This window comes from Labeo rohita, chromosome 11 (genome assembly GCF_022985175.1).
Source record: "Labeo rohita strain BAU-BD-2019 chromosome 11, IGBB_LRoh.1.0, whole genome shotgun sequence".
In the NCBI taxonomy this organism is placed as follows: domain Eukaryota; kingdom Metazoa; phylum Chordata; class Actinopteri; order Cypriniformes; family Cyprinidae; genus Labeo; species Labeo rohita.
The window spans coordinates 6192401-6208140 of record NC_066879.1 but is presented as its reverse complement, the minus strand read 5'-3'; the positions used below and the strand labels follow the sequence as shown (position 1 = coordinate 6208140).

The 15740-nt window shown below is 36.3% G+C and overlaps 1 protein-coding gene across 1 annotated transcript in view; it reads left to right on the top strand.

Moving 5' to 3' along the window:
- nlgn1 (neuroligin 1) overlaps positions 1-15740 on the top strand; it is a 256532-nt gene that overhangs the window by 11290 nt on the left and 229502 nt on the right. Inside the window, 2 exon segments of the mRNA XM_051122433.1 lie at positions 6867-7648; positions 8101-8160. Coding sequence (XP_050978390.1) covers positions 7162-7648; positions 8101-8160 — 547 coding nt within the window. The 5' untranslated portion in view covers positions 6867-7161.

Here is a 15740-nt window from a genome sequence, read left to right as displayed (position 1 = left end):
GAGATCATTAAGGTGAGTGTGAGCTTGTGCGGGCCTTAAGCAAACGCTGATGAAATGGCCGCAGATTTGACCGACTGCTGCAGTAACTCACTGTTCTGGCCTGTGTTCACAACTTCTGACGGCATTCGCTAAAATAATCAGCCATTTGTTTTCCGCTTTGGACCACCTTTCTAATCAAGAACTGTACTTTATTATCCACAGATGCCAGTATGTTGGAAATTGAGAATGAGAAAGTTGTTGAGAACCTTCAGGGTGGATTTGTGTTTTGATTAAAATGCTTTATTGTTGCATATAAAAACATACACAATACAATTTAAAATAACTGTTTTCTGTTTTAATATATTTGAAAAAGTGTGTATTCCTGTAATGACAAAGCAGACTTTTATGTGTCACATGATTATTCAGAAATCGTTCTAATATGCTGATTTGCTGCTCAAGAAATGTTTCTTATTATTATCAGTGTTGAAAACAGTTATTCTGTGTAATACTTTTATGGAAACTGTTTTTTAAGAATTCTTTAATACATAGAAAGTTCAAAAGAACAGCATTAAATTAAAAATATTAGTATTTTGTAACATTATTGGGCCCTATAAAATCTGTTTTATTTTTCCCAAATTCCACTTTTTTCCCCTCCAAATTCCATTTTTTTTCTGTTTTAATTTTTTTAGTTCCAGTTTCTACTCTGTTTTAATGCTTAAATTTAATTGTATTAATTGTGTTGTTTTCCCCCTCAAATTTAGTTTCATTTTTACCATATTCTGTGTTTTCCATGAATTTTTTGAATTCCATTTTAATGGTTTCTTTACCTTTTAATATCCCAAACCATCTGTAAATAATTGATTTTATAGAAAACTAATTTATTTTCTGGCAAATATTCCTTAACACAATTTTTTAATAGTTTTATTAGTAGAAGTAGTACTATCCTTACAGGGGTCATCGGATGCGAAATTTACTTTTACATGTTGTTTGAACATAAATGTGTGTTGGTAGTGTGTGTACACATCCACCCTATAATGATAAGAATCCACCCAGTGGTTTTTATTTAATTTGTAAAAATAATATGCCCTTTTTCAAATCAAGCCATTCTATGCTTCTTGTCTGTGTGACTTTTTATGCATCTTTGCAAATCACCTTTGTTAATAATGTTATGTTTCACGGCTAAATGCGGCTAAAGTAAACAGCCTCAAAGATCAGCTGGCCACTCCACAGAGAGAAGAGAGGGGCGGGGTGAGCAGAGCTCATTAGCATTTAAAGGAACATGCAACAGAATGGCCTGATTTCTGCAGAGCTAATTTTGACTAGGTAATAAGGGTGTTTTTTACACTACCACTGAGAAATTTTAACCAAAGTATGTTACAGACTTTTCATTAAGACCCTAAAAAATTATATCAACTTGTGGAAAATGGACATCCAATGACCTTAACATATACATATTAACTTATTTCTGTCATATTTTTGTCATAAACATATTTCTGTCACAGTTTCTTCAAGTTAAACTGAACTTTTATTTTGACGAGTTGCAATAAAGACCTTTAAGTTTCTGTTTGTACTATATGATATGACAGTAATTTTGATTTGTCTCACAAGAAATGGTAAAATGCTCATGAAGTGACTTTCAGAGCAGTTCTAGAGATTTGTTTATGCTTTCTCATATATTAAGGCGGCAGAAGCTGAAAACACTGCGAGCATCACTAGCGCTTCAGTATGTGTGTAGTAATGTGCACCATTAATTCACAAAGAGACACACAGAGCATGCAGGATTTATATTTAAATAGTGTTTTGCAGCTTAATATTCTAACAGACAGTAGTCCATATCGCGTTTTGATTTACTTTTGATTTATGTATCCAAATTTTGGCGAATTGCATGACATTCCATGTTATACATAACAGTCCATTTTGATGATTTGATTCTGCGATCCTGTCCTTGGACTCTTGATAGTTAAAAATTGTTTGTTAATATTTTACATTTTTGATTTTTATTATTTCTTTTTTTAACTAATGCAACCACCCCCAGTAAAATGTGCTACCGCTGTCAATCATGTGAATGCAATACTTGAACATATTTACAGTAGGAAGGCATTGTTATTGTAGGTGTACTTGCGTCTTAGCTGAGACTGAACCACTGTAACTGTAAGTGAGATTCACAGTCCCTGGGTTTAAGAGCTCTCGGTCTTTAACAGGACAACTCACAGCAGGAGCTACAAGATAAGCACTTCAAGCAGAAAGAAATGACAAAACACACTAAAAAAACTTCAAGAGAATACACGACCAAAGCATTGAGACAAAGATACCAGACCCACAGGGGAAAAGTATAAGAATGTTTTTGCTTTATACAACAGAAAATCAAACATAGTGGCATTTATTCGAAAGAAATACAGCAAAAAGATATTTCACAAAAAGAGTTTTGCACTAGGTTTTAAATGATGAAAAAAACAGATCTAGATTAATGGATTCTAAAGTACGAAGTTTTTGCATTTGCATTTGACCATGCAAAAAAACTGTCCTCAATTCTTTAGAAGAGGAATTCAGTAAAACATATTTGCATATCTTCATGTAGCACTTCATATCTATCAAAACTGGTATGTTTAGTGTCATTAGTGTACCAGGCCTTCAGAATGAGTAAATGGATCTATACGTATACGAGACCAAGCAAAGGCATACCATAAGGAGAAAATTCAGATTGTGTATTCTGTGGAGATTTACAGTCTGTGTGCTGTGGAGTTTTTATTTTATATTATTTGTCTGCAAGGGAACACTGTATTAAGATCCAGACAGAGATTGTTACATACTGTCTCAGAGGATTCAGAAGTCTTTATCTCTCAATTCAGTTCCCCAGGCCTTTTTTCTATCGTCTGAGTCAAAGCCGATCTCATTACAAACAACTGCTAATATATAGACTGAAAAAACATGTTTACATTCAGAAAATGCTAGTAAATTTCACAGTTAATTACAAAGAAGCTAAAATAGTATTTTCTTTACTCTAAAAATCTTTGATTTACAAATATATATATATATATATATATATATATATACATACTTTTGCAGTGCTGTTGAAGCTTTTCTTTCTCATCGCTCTATTGTGAAAATCTCCTAGGCGATTTTATAGGCTCATTAGGAGTACGGTACACAATCAATGCAGTGGATTTCACATCTTGCATCTCTGTTTATCTGTTCGCCTAATTATGCGATGCAACGGACTGTTTTGCATCTTTTTGAAGCCTGTCATTGATAGGCTACCGTCAATAGGAGCAATTTGTTTTGAAATATGAAGTGAGGGGAGTAGAAATGTCAACTGGGCTAACATGAGATTGACTAATCAAGGATAAATAAAACACTTCAGCTAACAAATTCAGCGTTGCACGATGGGGCTCATTTTAGGCATGTGTTTCTGTGTTGTTTCTGTTACTGAATTTACAAGAACCCTGTGATTAGGATATAACCAAATATTCAAGATTGTATGTGGCAGCTCAGAAATTGTTCATTGAAAAATATGCGTGCCTTATGTGTTGTCTTTCCTTTTTTTTTTTTTTTTAATTCATATATTTTATTTTTAAACATAATTTTTAAACATATTTTATAAAAGTATATTATGAACTTATATAAGACCCTAAATATTAAAGCTTATAGTAATTTGAAAATATTATAACTTGCATATTAATGTAATAATTAATATATTGTATATATTAAAATATTTATTCATGGCAAACTCAAAAGTAACAACATGTAAAATGTTCTTAATAATAATTCAATAATTATTAAATTAAATTATATCATAATTTAATACATTTAAAAAAAAACAAAAAACAAACAAAATAAGAAAAGATAAATTAAAATAACACATACAATCTTTCAATTTTAAATTTCCCATATTTAAAACTTTAATTTGTAATGGTATTCTAAAAATTAAAATGTCCATTAATGTAATTTCTAAGTAAAACTGGACACTTAAATAATTAAGTATGCTCACATTATATGAATGTTTATTTAAATTTAAATTATATTTTTGTTAAAAGATATCTATCTATATATATATATATATATATATATATATATAGATATATATAGATATAGATATATATATAGATATATATATATAATTTTAAATTTTATGCTAATAATTAAAATGTCCACGAATGTATTTTCTGAGTAAAGCAGGACCCTCAAATAAATAAATAAATAATGTTGAATACATAATGTGAATGTTTATTTACATTTAAATTATTATTTTTTTTATATCCCTGCCTCTAAAACCATGCTATGGTTTGTTTAAACCTTTTGAATGTAATAAAATGCTGGCAGTTTTTGTTTTACCATTTACTGAACGCAAAATGGCAATGTTATTACTGAAATCTGCCTCATTTTATTACAGTAGATTAGACCTCGGGGCCACAGATTTTGATCACACAAAACTGAGGCTCTTTAAGCATTGTCTGTGGATGCCATTATATGGGGTAGAAGAAAGGTCAGCTCCTGCTCTTCCATTCAGCCTTGTCTGCTCCCTGTCTGGCTGTGTGGCACTGAGTCCGGATCTGCTGACACTTCCAGGGCTAGTCATCGTGAATGATCTACTTGTTGGAGGGTAGTGGGCAGGGAAGGCTGTGTGTGGTGGTACAGTAGTGCTCAAGACAAACGCCCCATTATAGCGGAACATAAACCCTATTGTAGAGCAGTGGAAGCAGAGGTGCTTTTCTCATTTACCGTGCTGAGCGAAAGCCTGTTCTGAATCCGCCCGTCACAGCGTCCACTGGGGAAGACTTGCCCACGGTTATAAATGAACCTCTATTCCTTATTAAGACTTGTGTTCTGGGGGGGGGATCCAAATATAGTTCTTGCACGTTTGCAAGGTTGTCTCAGATCGGTGAGTTGACGAAATGAGGATGACGCACTAAATGGATGTGATTTTTATGATGTTTTCTGGATTTAAAGTAATGGGAATGAACAGATTTTGTCCAAGCCAGTCATGATCATGACAAACAACAGGGCATTTTGGTGATTACTTGGTTTAAACTGCTGGGTCAGTGACTTTTTTTTTGTTTGTTTGTTTTCTTTATTAAAATACATTTTAAAATGCCATTTATATAGATGTAACATATAGTACTGTATGATAAACTTTTTTTAATATATGAAAGTCCAGAATTTCAGGGAAAATAAGGGAAAAACTGAGTAGTTTGGCATAACATTTTATTACTGTTTCTTAATTGAAATAATTAGGGATGCAACGAAATTAAAATTCTCGGGCGAAGCCGAAACCAAACAAAATGAAACACGGTTACCAAATACGTTTTTCCCCGCATGTATTTTGCAATTTTTTTTCACCATTGCATAAATTAAATAGCCAAAATGTGCTTTTTACAGTTTGGTCTTGCTTTTCAAAGAAAAAAATCTATTACAAAACAACAATTTAAAAATATTTGTTTAACACTGAACATTTTTAACATTTTAACTTAAAATTACAGTTATTAATATAATATTCTTTGGTTATTTTTAAGACCCCCTTTTTGAATCAGGCATGTTTTTTTTTAATGTACAAATAAATGCAGCCTTGCTGAGCAGAAGAGACTTTTTTAAAAAACATTAGAAAATATCACAGATCCCAATTTGAACACAATGTGTGAATGTTATAATAAATGTGAGCTTTTGTAATTATTGTTATAATTACATTCTTACTTTTTATTTTAATTTACAGAACAACAGTAACATTTTAAGACTAACATTTATGAATGTTGACTTGGGGATTTTGGTGGAAACGCGTAGGAAGTCCTCAGTACTTCTTTTTGGTGACAGCAGCAGATTTATGAATGATTCTCATTATGCTGTTTCAGCGCAAATTTTCCTTGCGCTTTGGACTCAGTGTTGCCAACTTTGTGACTTTGTCGCTAGATTTAGCGACTTTTCAGACCCCAGCGACTTTTTTCCAAAAAAGCACCTAACGACAAATCTAGTGACTTCTTGGACAAACCTTGTTTAGTTTCTGAGGCTCTCCGGTACACACCTCTCTGTCTCTAGCTGCGTCTGCTCTGTTCAGCGAGCAGCAGAAGAGCAGTGGTTTCAGTTAGAAAAAGATATGTTTTCCATGCAAGTGTAAATTTGAAATCACGGCAAAGCCATGGTCTTAATCGTATGTGTATTTGATTTCATTAGAGAATGTCGTGATTATGCATCAGGATTTTAGTATAAATTAATATCTTTGTCTTGGAGAGCTGGTAATGTAGTCTTAATGGGCCACGTTTCACTCAATATTTTATTTTCATCCCGTTGTCTGACGACAGAAACAGTAAAATATATCAATATAATTATGAAATATATCCATGAAAACTGTTTTGAGAATTTGCCTGCATTGAAATGCAGTATGTGAGCCCAGAGAGGCAAGACAATACGACACACTGACGTCATGAATAAGCTAATTAGCATATGACGTTATCAAGCGACATTTGGCGACTTTTCAAGCGAGGTTTAGCTACTTTCCATTGAAAGACGTTGGCAACACTGGTTGGACTTTGAACCCTGGCTAACGAGTTCATGCAGCGCTGTCAGAATACAATATTTGAAAAAGTTTTACCTTTTACGACACCTGTGTTAGACCCCAGAATGCCCCCTGTCAAAGTGGGTTTCAATACTGTCTCATAAGTACTGCTTTATTATATAATCACTTCAGCTTTTGAGTGTATTGGAGAAGTATTTGATTTGCCGCTGGCCGAGACTCAGCTTAACCGTCTCAATGGGTCTGTATGATAGATGCTGTGTCATGCTGGTGAGCTGTGATCCTAGAACATTCTGCTGGATAGCAGCACACAAGATCACAGACAGCAATAAAGCGCCATTCACCCATCTGCCTCACCAGTAATTTTCTTTGTTTTTATTTCCAGCAGGATATAGACCAACCGCTGCACCAGGCTTGATTTATCTGTGGACAACCTGCCGCAAATGCCTCCCCCACCCCTGCCCCGCACGTAGCCAGGATGGAAAGGTACATCGTCAATAGGATGGGACCTGATGAATAGCTGGATGTTGCTCGGATCTGTATTTAAATCCATGTGGGAATACTTGCCAAGATTTTTGACAGCTTCGCTCTCGGAACGTCCGGCATCTTGGGTTTGATCGTTTCTTTCGTGCGAGTGGATATAAATTAGTACGACCGCTCTTAGCGGGACTAGCGTGAACATGCCCTTCCAACAGCCAAACCGCCTCTGGAGGGCCATGTGTCCGCGGCTAGGCCTCAGCCCTAGCCTGGATCTGCCATTCTTGTGTTGGATATTAGGCTTGGCCCTGCACGCCCAGCTGGCGGCCTCACAAAAACTGGACGAAACGGACCCCGTTGTCACTACAACTTACGGCAAACTGCGAGGATTCAAAAAAGAACTCAACAATGAGATCTTGGGTCCTGTCATCCAGTTCCTGGGCGTCCCCTACGCAGCACCTCCCACTGGCGAAAGGCGTTTCCAACCGCCCGAGCCGCCTATTTCGTGGTCAGATATCCGTAACGCAACTCAGTTTGGCCCCGTTTGTCCCCAAACCCTGCTGGAGGGCAGGCTACCGGACGTTATGCTGCCTGTTTGGTTCACCAACAGTATTGAAGTGGTGTCGTCCTACGTACAGGACCAGAGCGAGGACTGCTTATTCTTAAACATATACGTGCCAACGGAGGATGGTGAGTTTATGTGCAGGCAGGACGGACAGACCTGTCTTTGTCATCTCACTGTGTCAGTTTCCTTTGTGCAGAATGAGTGCAGCGGAAAAAAAAAAAAGAAATGCATGATCTCTGCATGCGTGATGCATGCCGCTGCTTAATGTGTGAGTGTGAGCGAGGCTGTACGTGTGTCCTAACCTTCCCATCATCCCCTGCACATGCGAATCTATCAGTGTGCTGCAGCACGTCCATTTTAGGTGGTCGGATTTCGTTCCCCTACCTTTTACTTGTTATACAGACACACAATTTAGTGTAAACAGCCCATAAAGGGGGGATATTTTGATGATTTAAGTCAGAGAACTTCTTGTCGTTAAACTCTTCTCTTCCTCTTTCAGTCAAGTTGTGCTGTTGCATGCTCCTGATGTCCATAACGGACTCCCATGTTATTTTTTAGTCTTCTATTCATTTTGCAGTAAAAAGAATATCCAAGGAATGTGCCAGAAAACCCGGCAAGAAAATTTGTAGAAAAGGAGGTATGTATCCACCGACATGAAACCCAAAAGAGAACAGGCAAACCTGAACACCTGAGGTGCAGATCTCGGCCCTCTGAGGTCGCATGCCGGAGAAGGAGCCATAATGGCTTCCCACCACGAAGAGTTAACTGGGAGCCGTCTTTTAAATCAGATGGGCACACGTTGAACTTGCAGAGTCTAATCTCAATTAAAAGAGATGCTATCTGGTTTTCATTGGCTTACACTGGCTGTATTGATCTCGGCTTCATCAAGATAATGTCTCTAGCTCCTCCACCCCTGACGCACCCTACCTCAGCTCCTCCGAGCGTCGGGTTTGGTGACAGCTCGCTTTATATAAAGCATCCTGTTAATACGGCCTCCCTGGCGACAAGAACGATCATAAAACGTTCCAGCTGGAGAACGTTGTTGTATCTTCTGCTGGTCTGACTTCGCAAAAAAATCAATGAATGAATAAATAAATGCATTTCCCCAAAAAACTTCCTGCTTGCCAGATTAAAGAGATAGTTCACCCCCCAAAAAATCCAAACTTTTTTTGGCCCTTACAATGAAAGTCAGTGGGGTCCAAAATCACCAACCAGATTTGGAATGACATAAAAGTACATTTTTGGGTGAACTATTAATGTGACCCATCCAGCATTTTAATGTTTATTCACAGTAAGAATCAACAATATAAATCAAAGTTGAATGACTATTGGATTTTTGATTGACAACACCTAACATTATTTTAACTACCTTTCAGTGGTGAAGGTCTCTTGCCGGCTCATCTGTGTTAATCTTCAGCACAAATCCAGAAATTAAATAAAAGTGAAATAATTAAATACCATCAAAAATGTCCTTATACAAGATTCAATCCATGTGAGATTGTGTGCCTTTCAAAGATCATAGTAGGTGAAGGCCAGTGAGGACACAGATAGCATCTTGCTCTGGGTTTAACATGAATTTTTAGTCCACAGTGCAGAAATTGTTGTTAACTTGCCTCCATTCATCACATTTCTAATGTTTGCAGTTGAATCCATGTTTCCAGCATCACCCACCATCATTGCAACTGTGGGATTGTTTGAATGGCAAAGTTGTCTCTCCTGCCTAAAAAAATAATGGAGGCATTTTAGTAAAATTGCAGCATTAGTGGAGCGGTTTTGAGTGGCGTGAGTGAAGAAGTTGCTCAGACTTTGAATTTGTATGTAAATGATGTAAAAGCCCTTCTCTTCTGCTAAGAATATTACACTTAAAGGGATAGTTCAATCAGAAATGAAAATTGTGTCATTAATTACTCACCCTCATGTCGTTCCAAACCCGTAAGACCTTTGTTCATCTTCTGAGCACAAATTTGGATATTTTTGATGAAATCTGAGAGCTTTTTGACCCTGTGTAGACAGCAATGCAACTGACACGTTTAAGGCCCCCAAAGGTAGTAAGGACATTGTTAAAATAGTCCATGTGACATTGAGCCTTGAACGTAGTAGTTGCGTTTATGTCTACACAGGGTCAGAAAGCTCTCGGATTTCATCAAAAATATCTTGTGTTGTGAAGATGAAGGTCTTACAGGTTTGGAACGACATAAGGGTGAGTAATTAATGACACAATTTTCATTTCTGGGTATACTATCCCTGTAATTCATGTCTAGTGTAATGGTTTTAGTCAGGATCCTTAATCAAGTTGTGAAATAATTGTCAGTGATGTCGTTTTGTAAACATATTCCATTGTTTATTTAGGCTCGCGCAAGCTGTTGTGGAAAATTTGTGTTTTGTGCTGTCTCATAAGGGAAAATGCAGCGATGAGATTAAAGCTTTAATTAAATTTAAAATTTACCAATCTACCTTTAATTATTTTAATGGAAACCTTTGATTTTGAAAGCCTAATTGCATTTACACTTCTGATAGATAAGAGCGCCATTTAATCGTTTTTAGCAGCTCAGTGTTGTCTCCATATCTTGTAATTAACTGCCTTAAAACAACATAAACGGTTGCAGCAGCCTAATTGCCTTAAAGTGATAGTTCACCTAAAAATGAAAATTATGCCATGATTTATTCACCCTCAAGCCATCCTAGGTGTATAAGACTTTCTTCTTTCGGATGAATGCAATCGGAGTTATATTGAAAAAAAAATATTGTCTCTTCCGAGCTTTATAACGGCAGTGAATGGGTGTTGAGATTTTGAAGTCCAATAAAGTGCATCCATCCATCATAAAAAGTGCTCCACATAAGGCCCTCGAATCAATGCGTTTGTGTAAGAAAAATATCCATGTTTACTTAATAAACCGCAATCTCTAGCTTCCACTAACTGTCATACGTGCATTCACAAGAAAGTTCCAGCGTAGGCGTAGCGTAAGCTCCAGTGAGAATATGTTAGTCTCACGAGAATCAAGTTTTGTTTGCAGCAAAGGAAAACCAGTCTCCTTTCGACATTTTTCCTTACAAACCCTTCTAATTTGTGACTGGTGTTTTGTCTTGCTCTACTCTGCATTTCTGCATTTGTCACTTTTGCATTCATCACCGTGTTCAACAACATCCCACATCACATCATCCCACATGGCTGGAACGCCACTCTCTCGTGAGCACGTGTGAAAAAAGTTAGCGGAAGCTAGAGATTATGGTTTATAAAGTGTGAAATATGGACATTTTTCTTATACAAACAGATCGATTGGCTTCAGAAGGCCTTTATTAACACCTCAGAGCTATGTGGAGTACTTTTTTATGATGGATGCACTTTATTGGACTTAAAAATCTAAACAGCCATTCACTGGCATTATAAAGCTTGGATAAGCCAGGATGTTTTTTTAAGTATAACTCTGATTGTATTTGTCTGAAAGAAGAAAGTCATATACACCTAGGATGGCTTGAGGGTAAATAATGGGGTAATTTTCTTTTTTAGGTGAACTGTCTCTTTAAGGACATTACTGTCAAGGATTTATAAAGACATTACGTCTTATTGGGAATGATGGCTTCATTAAGAACGTTTAACATCCACAGAACTTTTGCATTCCAAAAATGTTCTTTATAGTGGAAAAGATTCTATATATTATTAAATATTCTTTGAACTAATAAAATCGTGGTTCTTTTAAGAACTATTTGCTGAAAGGGTCTTTGGGGAACCAAAAAATCAGTCTTCTATGGCATTTTCACTTTTTGGAACATTTATTTTTTAAGAGTATATCAGACAGACGCATAAATCAAATCTTTGTTGATATAAGACAACAGATTAAGCCCCGGTAAGCTATTAAAAATTAATTCAAAGCTTGTAACAGGGGCCTCTGTTAATGAAAATTTAATAGTGTTGGTTTTCATGTCTAGTGTGACGCCGTCTGATGCTATTTAGCTGCGTCACAAGAATTAAGTGGCCGTCAATAAGCTCTCTGGCTCTCTTTCCGTCCCAGTTTTGCAATGGTTGATGGCAGTCCTAAGGGAAGAGCGATAGTTGCAACACACTAAGACAGGAATGGATTTACAGCCCCACTGCTTCACTCTCCATATATATATATATATATATATTGTTTTCTCTCTGCACCCTCCCTTGAGACGGTCTGTAAAACCCGAGCTGAAATTCGCTCCGTCTTGGCTGGGTGAATGGCACGCGGAGGAGCCGGGGTTAGCGGCGAGGGTGGAGATGAGCGCAGACGTCTGTTTGTATTGAGGCCGGGGGTGGTGCTCGCAGAAACTCAGGGAGAAACTTGATCATCTTGGCAGGGCGTAGAGTTAGAGGTGTGAGAAAGCGAGGCTGCAAGTAAGAGGTTTGTCACACTTGTTTTGGAGGCTTGCAGTAGATGGCGAAGCGTGGGCGGAGAGAGCAGCGGTGTGACAGAGCAACAGGATTCCTCTGGTTCAGGGTTGTCCGACTCTCAAAGGAAATCAGATTGGAATCATACATACATGGGGTGATCAGAATAACCTGGGCTTCGCTATAACTCGCTGTGACTCGAATCAAATCTCGCTCTGTGGGATATGCAGTGCTTTGAAAGTCAGTCTGTTGAGAAAAGTGTAGAGGTCTGGTAATAATGTAGTTTTGAAAGTCTTTTGTAGGAACATTATTTATTATACCGGTATATATTATCAGGGTGTACTGGAACCCTGGGGCTTTGGAAATAGTGTTTTCAAATTATGAGTTTAGATAAAAATGTCAATCTTGTGTACTTGCACGAAAACATTTGAATTTCTTTATATTTTTCTTTCTATAAAGAAGATTAACTACATTTTTACACTTTCAGAAGAAAATTTGTGTGGTGCTTATTGGTACAAGCCTTGCTGCAGTAATATACCAAAAAAAAAAAAAAAAAAAAAAAATATATATATATATATATAAAGTATGCATATAAAGACGACATATAGTGCAGTTGCGCTTCAGGTGTCCCTAGTTCGAGTCCCGCCTCATGGAACTTTCCTGACCCCGTCCCACTCTCTTCCTGTCATATCTCCACTGTCCTTTCAAGAAAAATGCAAAAACACACACACACACACAAATAGTCATGTTTGATTCAGTGTGTTACTTGTTACTTGTGTTACAGTGTGTTACTTAGTGTGTTTATAGCTATTTGTGAAATATACTATCAATTTCTAAGTAAAATGTAATCCAGGTCAAATTGGACTCTTTATTGACTCAATATTTTTATGATAATTTTCATTTCTGTGATAACGTAAAAACTGTTTTTGTTTTTTTGACATTTACTGATATATATATATATATATATATATATGTATATATATATATATATATATATATATATATATATATATATATTTATTTATTTATTCATAGCAATTTCCAGTGAGGTGTGTAACACGCCAATTAATTTTAGATGGTATAGATGTAGACTGTACCGCAAAATTTATGATGATATATATTTACTTTATTAAATTTATATATAAATTAGTGTGTAAAATTATATATTAAGCTCTGTAACAGTAAAATAAAGTATAAATTGTTTTTGAATAATCGTAATTAAAATTTACATTAACTGATATTTACTTTTTTTATTTATTTATTCATAGCGACTTCCAATAAGGTGCATTACATGCAAAATCAATTAATTTTTTAATTTAGTTTAAAGTGTAAACAGTTTTTGAGCAATTGTAATTAAATTGACTTTTTCTGATATTTATTTTAGACTTACAATGAGGTACAATACATGCAAAATCAATTCATTTGAATTTAATTTGTAGACAGTACAGCAAATTCTACCCTGATATTTATTTATTTTTTTTAATTACATGTTTTACATGACTACGATGACAAGTTTGTGATAAAATCATCTAGATAGATAGACATATAATGAGCTAATTTTAACACAGAATTTCTAGATAGATGTAATTTATATCTATAAAACAAGGATACACTACTTTTTACAAATGACTTATGAATTTATAGTGTACATGATGATGCAAAACTTTAATAAGGTTGGGTACAAAATCCTTTCTATGTATCCTCTAACTTACTATGCATTTTAATCAGCTTTCTTTAGCAATCCCAGTGTTCCAACTCTCGAATCTCTTGTTCAGAATCTATTTGAATATTGAACGTGTGTGTAGGAGTTGGACAGAGTACTATTACTGTAGGTTATGCTTTTTTCAGTGTTATTTTCTGCTCGGTGTGCTTATCTATGAACTTCCTGTGTGACATGCGGGCCATGTTGTGTAGGTGATGATGTCTCAGTTTGAATCTGTAATGAGGGAACCATTTCACCATGACTGATGAATACTAACAACAGACTGCTGAATCGTTTTGTCCACGTCTAATCACTGCTTCAGTCCCACTCACACACACTCGCCCTCAGCCTTTACCACATCATTTTTAAAAAGCAATCAATAGTCTATTTCAGTCTTAAACTGCCCTGACCGGTCTTTCATCTGACAATGCAGATTTACATTATGCTTTAAAGGGATAGGTCACCCAAACATGAAAATTATTTCATTAATTATGTCATTAATTACTCACCCTCATGTCGTTACAAACCTGTAAGACCGTTCATCTTCAGAACACAAATTAAGATATTTTTGATGAAATCCGAGAACCTTCTGATCTTTCATAGACAGCAACGCAACTGACACGTTCAAGGCCTATAAAGGTAGTAAGGACATTGTTAAAATAGTCCATGTGACATTTGTGGTTCAACCTTAATGTTACAAAGATACGAGCATACTTTTTGTGGGCAAAGAAAACAAAAATAACAACTTTATTCAGCAATTTCTTCTCTTCTGTGTCAGTTTTAGCATTGCGTTCACTAGAGGTTAATGATTTTTAATCCTAAAGAGGGTAAAATGTGTGTAGAAACGCAGTAAAAGCAAATTATGTTTTGCTCCAGAGCTGAGAGATATATTTGTACCAACCTGGCACCCTCTAAATTTAGATTTCCAGTAGATTTGGGATTTCTGGTTGTATCTGAAAAGATAAAGTGGGATTAGGATAATTTAGTTCTTGGCTGTTTTGCTGATTTATGACTCGTCGCTTGTCCTAATTTTTACGGACTCGGTTCTTAAATTCCCAGCCGCCCCCAGAAAATGCCACTCTGTCCTTAATGTTTTGTTACTTATTAAATGGAAAATATTATAAAACTGTAAGAAAAAAACAGTTTAAGCGCATGAATGGCCTCAGCTCTGAAGCCGTTGGTCTGAACGGTAAAATTCCTGTGCTAAGTGTAGTGCCAAGTTGCTTTAATTACAGTTTATGCTAAAATGGAGCGTATTAGAGGAAACAGACTGGCGTGTGGCACCTGGCACTGCTCCCAGATCAGCTCAAAGCATTTCCTCATAACGTAGATGACAACAACTGAACCTTGCGGAGAGAAAAAAGCAGAGAGGAAGTGAAGGGACAGACTGTCGCAGATGGCGCGTGTGCAGGGGAGATTGTCTAAATGCTTCGTTCACCTTGAAATGACAATGAGAGACTCGCGTTTGACCTAGAGCCTGGTGTTCGCTGAATACTCAAATAAACCACATGCATACAGTCTCGAACAAAAGAATGACGTTTTATATGCGCTTCAGAGAGTAGAGTTTTGTCCTATAGTTTTGCCTTTGGTAACTGAGTTTATTTTGAGCATGTTTGGAAAGAATGCTAGGCTGCTTCATTCATTTTATCTGCTGCACTTTTCGGGAAACTAGTTATTGTTAATGGCTATTGACGACAATACCCTTTGGGGAGAAAGTAATAGAAAGCTATTGCATTATATGAAACTATGCAGTCAGTATTTTCAAAGCTGATACTGGAAATTGTTTGTAGAGATGTAGAGGCACTTTGTCATTATTGTGCTTGCTTTGATCCAAAGTTTCACAACAGTTTTTATTAATAGACACCAGCCTACACAGAATGCGAGAGTTAGCAGCTTGAGGTCACTTGAGGCAGTATTATGTTGTAATTAAATAAAATGAATGCAAAAAAAGGCTATGGGTGGGCGGCAGGCATGATTAACCAGTAAAAATTTATCAAACAGTAGAGGTTTTGGAATTTTGTCTCTATCGCGGTTACACCCTCACGTGACGCTGCTGTGCTACATGGTCACGGAAACGTATCACTTGCATGCATTTTTCAAGAATTGCGGTTTAATAGCAATTGGTTTTAAGCCACAGAAATGCAATCGGCAGTGAACGAGAACT